Here is a 12049-nt window from a genome sequence, read left to right as displayed (position 1 = left end):
AGAGTTTAAAAAATAAGAAAGAGGGAAAGAAAGGGTGGAGACTCCATTGTGCATTCGAAGATGGATCTCTATAAGACCTATATGGTGGGACAGAAGTGTGCGTTTAAACAGATAATTCAGGTATAGTAAGGGTTAAAATACAATTATGTTCTTAATGCTATCAACACACTACATGTCACACTTGAATCCCCAACACTTTTTAAGATCATGAACGAGAAAGCTTAATGCTTTACAATGTCTTCTTTTTGACCTATAAAATATCGGGTCCGATAAAAGGTTTTCATTTAAGTGATTCAGCCTCAGTTGCAAAATCCAAAATGTCCTCCCAAGCTTTTACATAAGCATCCATTGACACTTGATCATTGCCTTGGAAATAACATTAATCAAAGAGTTTTGTACAAGGGGGGGCTCGCATTCATCTGATAATTTCCAAGATCGAGAATCAAAATGCAATTTTTCGTTAATTTAAAAGATATACTTTTCATTTCAGTAGGGGCAAAGAAACAAATAAAATAAAGCATCAACCAAGTCATGAGACGGGGGACCTGCAGTAAATCACAGGAAGGGATCCAACTGGGGCACTGGACCAATTTATGGAATCCAAATACAATTTCTCCAACACGGGGGGGTACACAATCTACGGTAGTTGTCCATGCCTGGCGCCGAAGGCAAAAATGTACAAGCATTATCAGCTACTGCTTCTAAGCAATCGCCAAATGCGGCACCTCGCATGCTGGCATTTACTTGTTCTTTTGTTTCCACCTTAAAATAAACCTCTTTCTTTGCTATTTGCAGCACTAACGCATCCAAGTCATTGGGCGATGGTCAACTGGGCCTCTCATCATGCCAAGTATCTGAACAAATTGGGGTTATCTTTGTCTCTTTCGAGATAGTCTCGGGTAATCAAATCCTCGATGCGCTTCTTTATTGCCTTGAAATCAGGCTGCAGAAACACATTTCAAAAAACAGCAGTGAGTTACAATTGGTCTAAAAAAACAGGATATAGCCCAGAGAGGAAAAAAAGAGAGATTCCAATCACATATGAGGACAAGAGATGCCATTGCTACCTTGAACATGCGACCCAACTGCTCAACACACTCCATGACCAACTGCTGATGCCCTAAAACTTTACGACTCTTCATGATGCGTACAATTGAGGCATCAATGGCATACCGTCGATCCTTGTCAACATCTTCGATTACTTTCTTTTTCTCATCAACAGGAGGAAGGGGAATCTGCAGGCCAAACAAAGAAATACATTTACCATCCCTAGAATAAATCAGTAAATTGAGAAGATCAATTAGAATAATAAATTCTAAAAATCTCTCAGTACCTTGATCCTCCTCATTTTGTCAGTAAACTTTGAGTTGAACTCAAAGGAATCAGTGGGAGATATTGTTTTTGTATTTGGCTCCTTGTTCAGAATCTTATATTTGGCACACGATAAGGAGTGGAGGAGTCTAACAACGTCGTCATCAGTCAAGTTTAATTCAGTCATGATGTCTGAATAACTCAATCTGTCTGAGGAATTGAAAAGCAACAGGGCTGAAGCCTGTCCCAGAAGAACAAGAGACCCTCTCTTATTAGCAATAAAGACATCCACACCATTAACACCTTTTAAGAAGCATTGAGAACATGGAGAAAATTTTGTGAACATATCACCTGATAGGTGGTCACAATCAGCTCCATGGTTTTGGGCTCAAATTTCCCACTGATGTTACAAGTACCCAATGAGTATATCCACGTAAGCTTTCTGTGCTTTGTTTTTGTTTGATAGAATTCCCGGAACACTTCAACACACTTTACCTGAAACCATAGGAATAAAGGAGAATGGATCACGCTGACTTCCACCAAACAATTAATGTTGTATCATACCAATAGGGTAAGTCCAAATTACCATCTCTGGTGGAAGGTTGAGGTCAAAAGACTTGTAACTTGGCCAGAAGCCAGTAGTGAGAACAGTAACGGTTAAGTCAATCCCCGGGTTTGCGTTTGGATTATTGCCCAGATACTCCTCAAAGTTCGCCTGGTTTTCCCTAGCCAATGTTAAATCCGTAACCTACAAGAAAGAAAAACAATAATAAATGAAAAAATCTTCGACAGTGCTATATTGGACGTTGAAATACTGATGAAATATTGGATCTGTCGATCTAATAAAGGAACTTGATTAACATATTCAAAATTTCATCAACATCAGATTATATGAAAACTGACCATTCCCTCCATCTTTGAGGTGAACTGACCACCACATTGCTGCTTAAGCTTTGTCAAAATACTCCTCTCATGGTCATCATTAGCACTCTTGTCAAAAAGAAGACGTCGAGCAAGCTTCTTCCTGTCAGCAATCATGCAACATATATATTTTTTTTAAAAGTAAGAAAATTTATTGATCCTCATAATTTGGCATAGCACAAGTACACAGGTAGTATACAAGAGAGAAATACCTAATTACAGCATACGAACAAAAAAAGAAGCATACAAGTCATTAAAATCACGCAACATAATTAATCATCTAAGATTCGTTATTTACAAAGTAAATATAAAGCAATCATCAAGATGTCCTCGGTTCTTAAAATAAGTGAGCATAGGCAACCGATCACCTGAAATATAACATTAAATGTCTACAGAATTAAGCAAAAGATCTCTGTCGCTAAAATAAATGAAGCAATCATCCATGTGTTTTCAATTTTTAAAAATAATTGGTCAAAGGCAACCAATCATCTGGACATGGAACTATACCTATAGAATTCGGCAAACAGGTCTTTGTCACTGATATAAGCAAGCAACTTTACAACCTGCAGACAACAAGCAGTTGGAAAATATGTCTATATGAGTAGGTTTAGAACAAAAAAGGGGGAACAATATAGAAAAGGTTATGCAGATGCATGGTTTCATGAAACAAGTCATCAGGAGTTGGGGAGACCTTTTCAAGTGTTTCTTCAATGGCTTCATCACTCAGTTTTTCGCTTCCACCTTTCTTAAGAATGTTATCACAAAAAGTGGCGAGTAGTTCTGCACTCGAGCTTCCAGCAACACCCTTGTTGCAGAAGACCTCAAAAGCCTCCTTCAGTGCCTACAATGAAGCACAGAACATTAGATTTATAGGAGCATATGACCATGATCATTACAACCTTGAAAACACTCTTCCGACAAACCTTATGAAAGAGAGTATGGTTTTGGAAACAATCATTCACATATGCCAGGTATTTGTCATGCAACTCAATCACTTTTCGAACAAAAACCTGTATAGCAGAACCCATATCAGTTTCCAATCATCAAAACAGTCCAGAAAAATCTACAGGTACAAGCTTCATATAATTTACCTGTTCCTGCAAACCAACCACATCCTTCTTCTCTGCCTGTGAGAATAAGAATGGTAAAAATAAAAGTGAGGCATACATAACATTTAATGCGAGGCTCAAAATGTAAAAGAGTGATTTCTATTGGATTAATAGAAGGAAAAAAAAAGGATAAAAATTCAGTCATAATTTATTCTAGCACCTTAAATTCGTTCAATCCATTCACACCCACTATTTTTATATGATTAACATCAGTCATTAGAACTACAATGGCAGAACCTATGAACACTTATAATCATGAAAGATAACACACGTAACCAATTCCCACATATAGGCTAAGGTGACCATGCACTTAATTGACCGAGTATTATAATGACTTTATTTTATAAGTCTATAATGACTTAAAAAAATCTGCCTGAATGTAAATAAAGTTTAAGTCAAAATTCCTGTCTTGATGCTTTAATCTTTTGGTTCCATGTTGTAACAAGTGATCAATAGTGGAAAGCCTAATTTATTCATGCTGTGGTTACACTTCTACCTTAAGAAGTTTGATCAGTATTTTTTTTTTTTTTTGATAAGTAAAAGTAAAATTGTATCAATGGAAAAAGACATAGCCCAAGTACACAGGAAGTATAAACTAAATACGTATGCCTAATGACCACTAAGTACCCGTGATAGATACAAGCAAATTATGAAAACTGTCCTCATTACAAATGATAACCGAAGCCAAGGAAAATAGTGTTAAACAAGAATCTCTTCAACTTGTCCAAGGAACACTCCCAGTCTTCAAAACACCTATTATTTTATCCATCCACAAACACCAAATGATACAATGACGGATCATTTTCCACACAGCGGCAATGTGAACAGTACCCCTAATACCTGTCCAGCACTTGAAATATCCATAACTCTTCCAGGCATAACCCATGCCACACCAGTTTGGTTAAGGATCTTATACCACAAAAACCTAGCCACCTTACAATGTCACAATAGATAATCCATGGATTTCCGTTTTTCTTACACAAGAAGCACCAATCCATAATGACGATACCACGTTTCCTCAAATTGTTAGTGGTGAGGATTCTCCCAAGGGATGTAGTCCAAACAAAGAAAGCAATCTTGGGAGGAACCTTACATTTCCATATACTCATAAATGAAAAGCAATGATCATTAGAAAATCCCGAAAGGGCCTTTATAATAAGAACGCACCGAAAATATTTTACTCTTGCTAGGAGTCCAAATCATCCTGTCCTCCACTACATTTCCAAAAGACATAGCATACAACGAATCGAATAAATCAGTAACCATTCCAAGTTCCCAATCTTGAGTGGCTCTAAAATAATTGGCATTCCAATGGATAGAGCCATTGGAACAAACCAGCAAGTCAGCCACCATGGCCTCTGTGTCGCTTGAAATCAAGTAAAGAGTGGGAAAAACATACTTTAGAGCCCTCTCACCACACCAAAATATCATATTTTTTTCTAGGAAGTTCACCACACCAAAATATCACGCCAAAAATAAACACCATGGCCTCTCCCAACCACAAATCTGAAAAAGTTGGAGAACCTCTCCCATCCGGAATGAATATTTTTTGACAACCCCACACCATATGGCCCCTAACTTCATTAGAACACCAGTCCTCCTTAATACTCTCGTATTTTGAATCTATAACTACTCTCCACAAAGCCTCCCATTCCCCGTGATATCTCCACAACCACTGCCCCAAGAGTGCTTTATTGAAGGTCCTCAAGTTACGCACTCCCAAACCACTACAACTATCTTTTTTTTTAATCGGTAAACAAGATGGGGTCCCTTCCAGAGTCTTGAATACTTCGGAAGAAACAGGCAAGCCTCTTTTAGAAGATGAAAATGGGGTAACAAAAGGTAGTGCCTCCCCTACCTATTCTATGCCTCCTGAGGGAGCATTAGAGTTTGACAAAGTGGCACTGAAAGGATCGTCGAGACGTGAAGCACATACAAGCAATGCCCTCGTTGATGGAGGGGAGGAACCTTTAATGGTGACAGCAACCATGTAGCTATTGAGGAGGTTTGGGATTTGAATGCAGGATATGGCGGTGAGGAAATTATGGGTTTGTTGTTGGTGCCTTGTGAGGAGGAATGTCTAGGGTTGGGAGTGCAGTTGGGTACTGTGTATGGGGATAATGTTGCTCCCCTAGTTTCTCTTTCTCCGATAAACAATATAGCTGGTTCACCATCGGATTGGGTTCTGCATAAGGTTAATGAGATTCAGCATATCATGGGGCTTTCACATGGAGGATGTGAAGACCAATTTAAAACACTACTCATCGCGATTGAGGCGAGCCACTTGCTTGAAACCAAATCATGTTTTAAGAAAAGCAGGAGTTAAAGCATCTTTCTTGGACAATCAACTATGACACTTAAGGGTGGTAGCTCAAGTCGAGGGAAGACTAAATGGAGGGCATTATGAAGACATTCTCGTAGAGGGAGTTTTGTGTGGGGTATTAGTTTTACGGGAAGCAAGGGGTTGGGGTTGAGGTTGGGGTTGGGCAGATGTGTTCTATTCCAATTTAGCCTTGGTGTATTTTGGGTAGTTCTTCACTGGCTTTTTGGGTCATTAGGAGCTCTCTAGTATGGGCTAGATGTTTTCTTATACACGTCCAGTGTATTTAGTTACTCCTATTGATATATATAATATTTTTACTTATTAAAAAAAAAAAAAAAAGAGGCAAGAGACCAAGTATGCGAAACATATAAAAGAGCATCGCCTTTGCATGCAAATAAGTCTAAGAACTACTTTTTTTATATTTAAAGAAGAGTCTAAGAACTTAAAGACCTATGTGAAGGAAGAGAAGTAGGCGTATTATCTTGGCAGGGGAATTATGAGAATTTTAACTTCTTCCATTCCAAGTGTGGTAGCTAAGAGGAAAATGGAGCTCTTGGAAATGGATTGTTAAAAAGAATGGAAAAAAAAAAAAAAAAAAAAAATTTTCTAGGCACAGACCTTCTTGTTGCTTGCTGCATCTTCCGCCAATTTGACCAAGGCTGTTCCTTCAGCAGTAACATGCTGCATTACAGAACAGAACAGCAGATTAAACCTTAAAAAACTAACAATAGAAAGAAGGAAGATGTGCAACACATTAGACCCTTTTAACTTGACGAGAAAGCATTAAAGCCCAAGATGGAGGCTACTGACCTGCTTAAATATGCTGGAAACAGGATCCAAGCCTTTAGGAATTTTAGAAAAGAGCCTGAACATTCTAGACAAGTCCTCCACCTTACATCATTAAAATCCCCCGGGGACAAGAAAGCATCAATAATTGCAAGATTCTCAAACACTTTTAGCAAAATTATTTGAATAATAAAATTATTACCAAGTACCTTGTCGTCTCTAAGCAATGCATGGCATCCAGAGTAATCTTTTTCAAGCAGTTGGGTTGCATACACAGACAACAACTCATGTTGAACTTTCTGCAAGGACCAAAAAAGCACACGTAACAATAAAGTGAGAATTAATGAATATATTTAAATTTGTTTTAACAGATCTTGCATTCAAACAACTACCAAACCAAAAGGCTGGATTTCATACATAAAAATGAAAAAGAAAATAATTTGAACCTCGAGTAGCTTTGGTTCACTACTAGAATGCAAGTAATGAGCCACCCTATCTTTCTCCCGTTTCAAGCACTCCTCAGCCTGGAATTACTGACCAATATTAGAATCATTAAGCATATAGGAAAAATTACTCAGTGCCAACCAACACAAGCATATAAAGTTTACTTTCAGCATATAGTCTGGACAAGAATCTTCCAGAATCCAGACAGACGATTTCCGCGAATAATAAGCAGCAGTGTCCTTAAGCATTGCTGCTTCAAAGTCGTTTTCATACTGCTCCATATTCCCCATTCCAATTTCCACAAATATGTCTAAAACATTCTTCAATAGAGCTCGATCAATCTGCTCTCCCTCCCGTTCTTGATCAATCTGATATGGAAAGGATTTTTTTAAGTGAACTTGTTTCATAAATATACAAGTGTAGTTTATATTATAGGCAAACTACAAACATACCAGAGAAATTACAGCATCCCTTACTTTTCCATTTAACTCCTGGTAGACCTGAAATAAGAATTAATCCACTCTTTGTATCACTATCTGATACATCTTATGAAGAAAATGAACACCGAATTGATGGAAGACAGTGGAAAGTTTTTATTTGGAATGTCAAGTGATCCATATCAAGAGGGAAGGAAAACAAGAATAATCAATGCAACACGAAGATGGAACCATTAGATAAGGGTCCAGTTGTGACATACCTGATCACGGAAGCAAGTCAGTCCAACGTCATTGAGGGGAGGAAGTGACCTCCGAGCAATAAAATATCGATCAAGGTAATGGAAGAAACGAGAAAGCCATCTAACCATAACTTTGTGGTTTGCCCACCTTTTCACAAGCTCTCTCAACATAAATTCATCATGCTTTTCTCTTAAAGATGGCAATACCTGTACAGAAAAAAGGAGCCATAAAAGTCGACCACATAAGAATTCAATACATGCATATATTTAAAAAATTACAAATTAAACTCCATAAGAAAATTATTTATCTAGAAATTAGATATAGCGCAAAATAATTGAAGAAACTGATATATAATATCACTCTCACGAGCCAACAATGGCAATTAAGAATTGTGTTTTTCTTTAAAAAAAAAAGAAGTGAAACTCTTGTTGAAAAGGAAGAAAAATAAGATTACAAACATTATCACCTACACCTGTAACACTACCTTATCAATGCTCCCTGATTCCATTTTTGCAGAGAAAAAAGGGCAAAAAAATATATATATATGAAAAGCTTTAATCAACATGCGGCAGAGGCCATCAGATGATTATGCTCCAGTCCAAGATTGGCATCACTAAAAGATATATAACAGCAACTCCAGAGATGGGAAGGATGCTCAGTTTCTACATAAAAGGTCTCTTTACCCAAAACGCAACTTTGACACAAATGATGTTGTTCAATCGAATTATATCATATCTATAAAGCATGTTCATCCTAACAAATGTTTCATTTATTAGGATAATAAATTCATGAAAAGTACAATAAATAGCTGCCAATTCTGCTGCAGCTGATATAGTGAAGAGTAGGATTGATCAAAGTTTGAGATAAATGTGTGGTATAAAAAAAAGGGTCTTGATCCTTTACACCTCCTTTCTAATTTTACAGGATCTGGACACCTCACTTTAAGTTTTAATAGTCAAAATAATTAAAGCCACCATGCTAAACACCTCATGCAGAGGAAGGACAATCAACACCTCATAATTGAATTAACATTCCATCTAGGTCAGCTAGATGTACATTGGGACTGAAGGAAAACACCAATTCTCCTATGTCCCATCAGAATATGAATCAACTGAAACTATTTGTCATCTTGCAAATTAAGCCTGAAATCTTCCCTCATTCTGTAAAAGTCACATCATCCCCAGTTTTTTTTTTTTATAAGTAAAGAAACAATGAAAGTAACAAATGTGGACAAGCAACAATCGAATCGCCAATAAAAAAAGATGACGACTGAAATGATATCTTGGCCATTGATTTTTTGCTATACCTCAATGTTCTTCCAAATGCAGGAGACACAAAGCTGTCTCCCCTTTTCTGTTACACCGAACAGAGGCTTTATTTTGAAAAGAAAAACGAAAGAAAATCCAAATATGAGCAATTATCAGACAAGGTTGAGAGATCCCTAAACCCCATCGGAAAACCTAACCCGTACATTTCAATCGGCTGTAGAGAAAGAACGGAAGCTATCATCCCCAGTTAATAACCACTATATTCAATCCTATACCTCCCAAAATGGTACTCTACAAAAGCAGTTTCATAGAAACACACATTTAATATTACACCAACAAAATTCAAGCAAATTCAAACAATTGAGGAAGAATACAGAAGTTCCACGTATATGCATAACTTTCCTCACCGTTGATGTTATGTACTCTTCAAATGATTCCTGGTACTTATCATATAGCTGTTGGGAGTAATCATGAGGAGGCTTCTGAGTACACATGTTATAGATGGTACTGTAAACAAGATCATCACCATCTCCATCAAACTCAAACATCAGATCATACTAGAATCACGAGAATAAAATGCAAAAAAAATGAAAGTGTGTCAGAATGGATACGTGTAGAGCATCATGTAGTCCTCAGAACTGAACTGCATCTCGGGCAACCCTTCTAGAATGTTCTTCAGTTTTGTGATCCCCTTCTGCATGAACTCCCATCCTTGTTCTAAGTCTATGGTCTTCCGCTCACTCATTGTCATACTGCCACCTTGATTCCTTCACTTTAAACCAAAATCTGCAAAATAAAACATCAAATGTTAAATATTTTTTTGATGACAAGGAATCTCGGAGACTGTGCAAACACAACACGCTTTTTACCCAGTTAAACCCTGGACCCACGTAATGCGTCCCCACCATATGGATCCGGTGAATCATCTGCTACCAGATCCTAAAACCAAGCCTTAAATATTCACTCACGTCCTAGCAGAAAATCAGGACAACCTCACACATTTACTCCAAGAAAACAATACAGCTACTCCCAACGCAAAACAAAGCCTAAGAAAAATATCAGATGCATAATTAAAGCCCGACATAAGCCCTAAATCGAAAATATATAATTAAAAACAAAAAACAAAAACTCTCCTACGTTAATCCGCAAACCCTAATGCTATATTTCGCAGATGAGAAAGCACGGAAATACTATCGAAATCCTCATTTGCAACTTTCCCAGCTCGAAGTAGCTATCGTATGATCCCAAATTTCCAACTCGTTAACTCACCCACCCCCCGAAATTTCTCCGCAACCAAACAAAGCGTACGATTCCAAAACCGACGAAATCAGACTTGAAAAGATAATACAAAACGAAGAAAAACAAATCAATCCTCTCAATCAGAACCCAAAAACCAATATAAGAATTAACGAACATTCAATTGAAATATAAAGTTCTCGGAAGGAAGAGATCGTGATTCTATAATGGCAGGTGCAAAAAAATAAATTAAATATCAGAGAAAATGGGCTACGGACCTGATTTGGAATGTCGAAGAGAACGGGAACGAAGATGAGCTCCAATAGAGCGTGGTTGAGGAAAGTGAAGCCACAAAAATAATAATAAAAGGTTGTTGGGAATCGGGATGTGAGTTCCGGAGCGAAAAAGAGCGGGGCGGGGAGGAGGAGCGACGTTTTGTTTCGCCGTAACGTGGCTAAGAACCAAAATATAAAAGGGATAGATATATTTGGGAGTTAAAAAAAGAAGCTATTACAATTGATGTAATTCATGTTTATCGGCTTAAAATTAAAAAATTCATATCTTATTCATGTCGACTCAGTATATTTTACTTAAAAAGAGTATCAAATCGTGATTTTAGATCTTTTTATTATATCATGTCGTGTCAAGTTATAAATATTTAATTATATAAATATATTTAAATAGTAAACATAACAAATTTTTAAAATTTAAATAATAATTTGTGTCGTATCATTCATTTTAATTAGTTAATAATTACTTAAAAATAAATCAAAACGACACAATTCATTAAATTCGTTTTATATAGATATGATGAACTAATATATATAATCTATTTGATCTGATTAATATAATTTAACATAAAAATTAAAATTTATATTTATCAAATATCTTAAAAAACTACTAATTAACAAAAAAAAACCAATATTTTTCAAATTTTAACTTATAACAAACCAATATTATAAACCTTATAATAATAAATATAAGTATAGGTCTAGAATTACAATCTCAATAATAAAAGAGTTAAGATTCTATTAAGGAGTGAGATGAGATAAAAATTATGTGAATAATAATAAAATAGTTTGTGAATAGTAATGAGATAGTTTGAATTGAGTATTTTTAAAATTTTAAGAAATAATAGAGAAAAAGTTGAATAAAAATATTATAAAATTAAAATATTTTTATAATATAGTTTTATAACTTTTTTTTGATAATTTGAAAAAATTGAATTATTTTTTATTTTTTATTTAAAAGTTTAGAAAAATTGTAATGTATAATATATTTTTATAAATTTTTTTTTTTATAATTTTTGAATTATTTTTTATTTTTTATTTGAAAGTTTAGAAAAATTGTAATGATTAATTTAAAAGTTTTATATTTAAATTATAGTTAGGAATGGAATAGAATTAGATGAGATGAAAATTTTGGAATGGAATCTATTTCCTAATAAGTCCTTAATCTAATGGTCAATCGATCCATTATTATTCAAATAATAGCTCTCCAATGAGTGAATGCCAAGAAGGCTATTCAACTTAACTCCTATGTGACCGCACATCAGGAGATCATGCACGGTCCCCCTCTCATACCCTCTCCATCCTCTCGCACGGAAAGAACACACTGGAAACCCCGCTTCCCCCCCTAACCGTGACCCTCCCATGTCTGCACAACTAAGAGCTCCACACAATCCCTGACATATTCCATAAACAACCATCACCATCCCAAATACAAAACTCCAATGAATCTCATAGGCAAGCATTTTAAACCAACGGATTGGAATGCAAAAACAACCACAAAAATCATTTTCAGACTCTTTTTCCCTCTCAATATGACTAGAGGATTCTTTGAGATTCTCGTACTCCACCATTATTTACTTCTTCTAATACAAACTTTGAGAAAACAACAAAAATTCAGTTCATGAATCAATGTCTCCTGATGTGGAAATATCAAAGTGATTGAGTTTCCTCAAGAAAAATAAAA

At 36.0% G+C, this 12049-nt stretch overlaps 1 protein-coding gene and 1 non-coding gene across 3 annotated transcripts; both read right to left on the bottom strand.

The window, feature by feature from the left end:
- Positions 1–348: 348 nt before the first annotated feature.
- LOC122318895 (cullin-1) lies at positions 349–10543 on the bottom strand. Of its 2 annotated transcripts, none has more exons than XM_043136632.1 (20): positions 10354–10543; positions 9451–9625; positions 9247–9346; positions 7592–7777; positions 7347–7394; positions 7059–7262; positions 6897–6974; positions 6660–6749; positions 6475–6555; positions 6283–6345; positions 3324–3359; positions 3156–3242; positions 2924–3073; positions 2740–2795; positions 2215–2335; positions 1898–2059; positions 1663–1806; positions 1334–1552; positions 1068–1235; positions 349–943 (listed from the first exon to the last, which is right to left on the bottom strand). In XM_043136632.1, exons 2-20 carry the CDS (start codon positions 9588–9590, stop codon positions 842–844), a joined length of 2235 nt encoding a protein of 744 aa, XP_042992566.1. In that variant the 5' UTR covers positions 9591–9625; positions 10354–10543; the 3' UTR covers positions 349–841. The 2 variants fall into 2 exon arrangements, with proteins under 2 accessions (XP_042992566.1, XP_042992576.1); XM_043136642.1 differs by lacking the exon at positions 10354–10543 and adding an exon at positions 9709–9727.
- Positions 8796–8929, bottom strand: LOC122293953. The gene has a single exon (XR_006237412.1). It is a non-coding gene; the product is annotated as a small nucleolar RNA snoR111 (small nucleolar RNA).
- Positions 10544–12049: the final 1506 nt, after the last annotated feature.

This window comes from Carya illinoinensis, chromosome 1 (genome assembly GCF_018687715.1).
Source record: "Carya illinoinensis cultivar Pawnee chromosome 1, C.illinoinensisPawnee_v1, whole genome shotgun sequence".
Lineage (NCBI taxonomy): Eukaryota > Viridiplantae > Streptophyta > Magnoliopsida > Fagales > Juglandaceae > Carya > Carya illinoinensis.
This window is presented reverse-complemented; position numbering and strand designations above follow the sequence as displayed.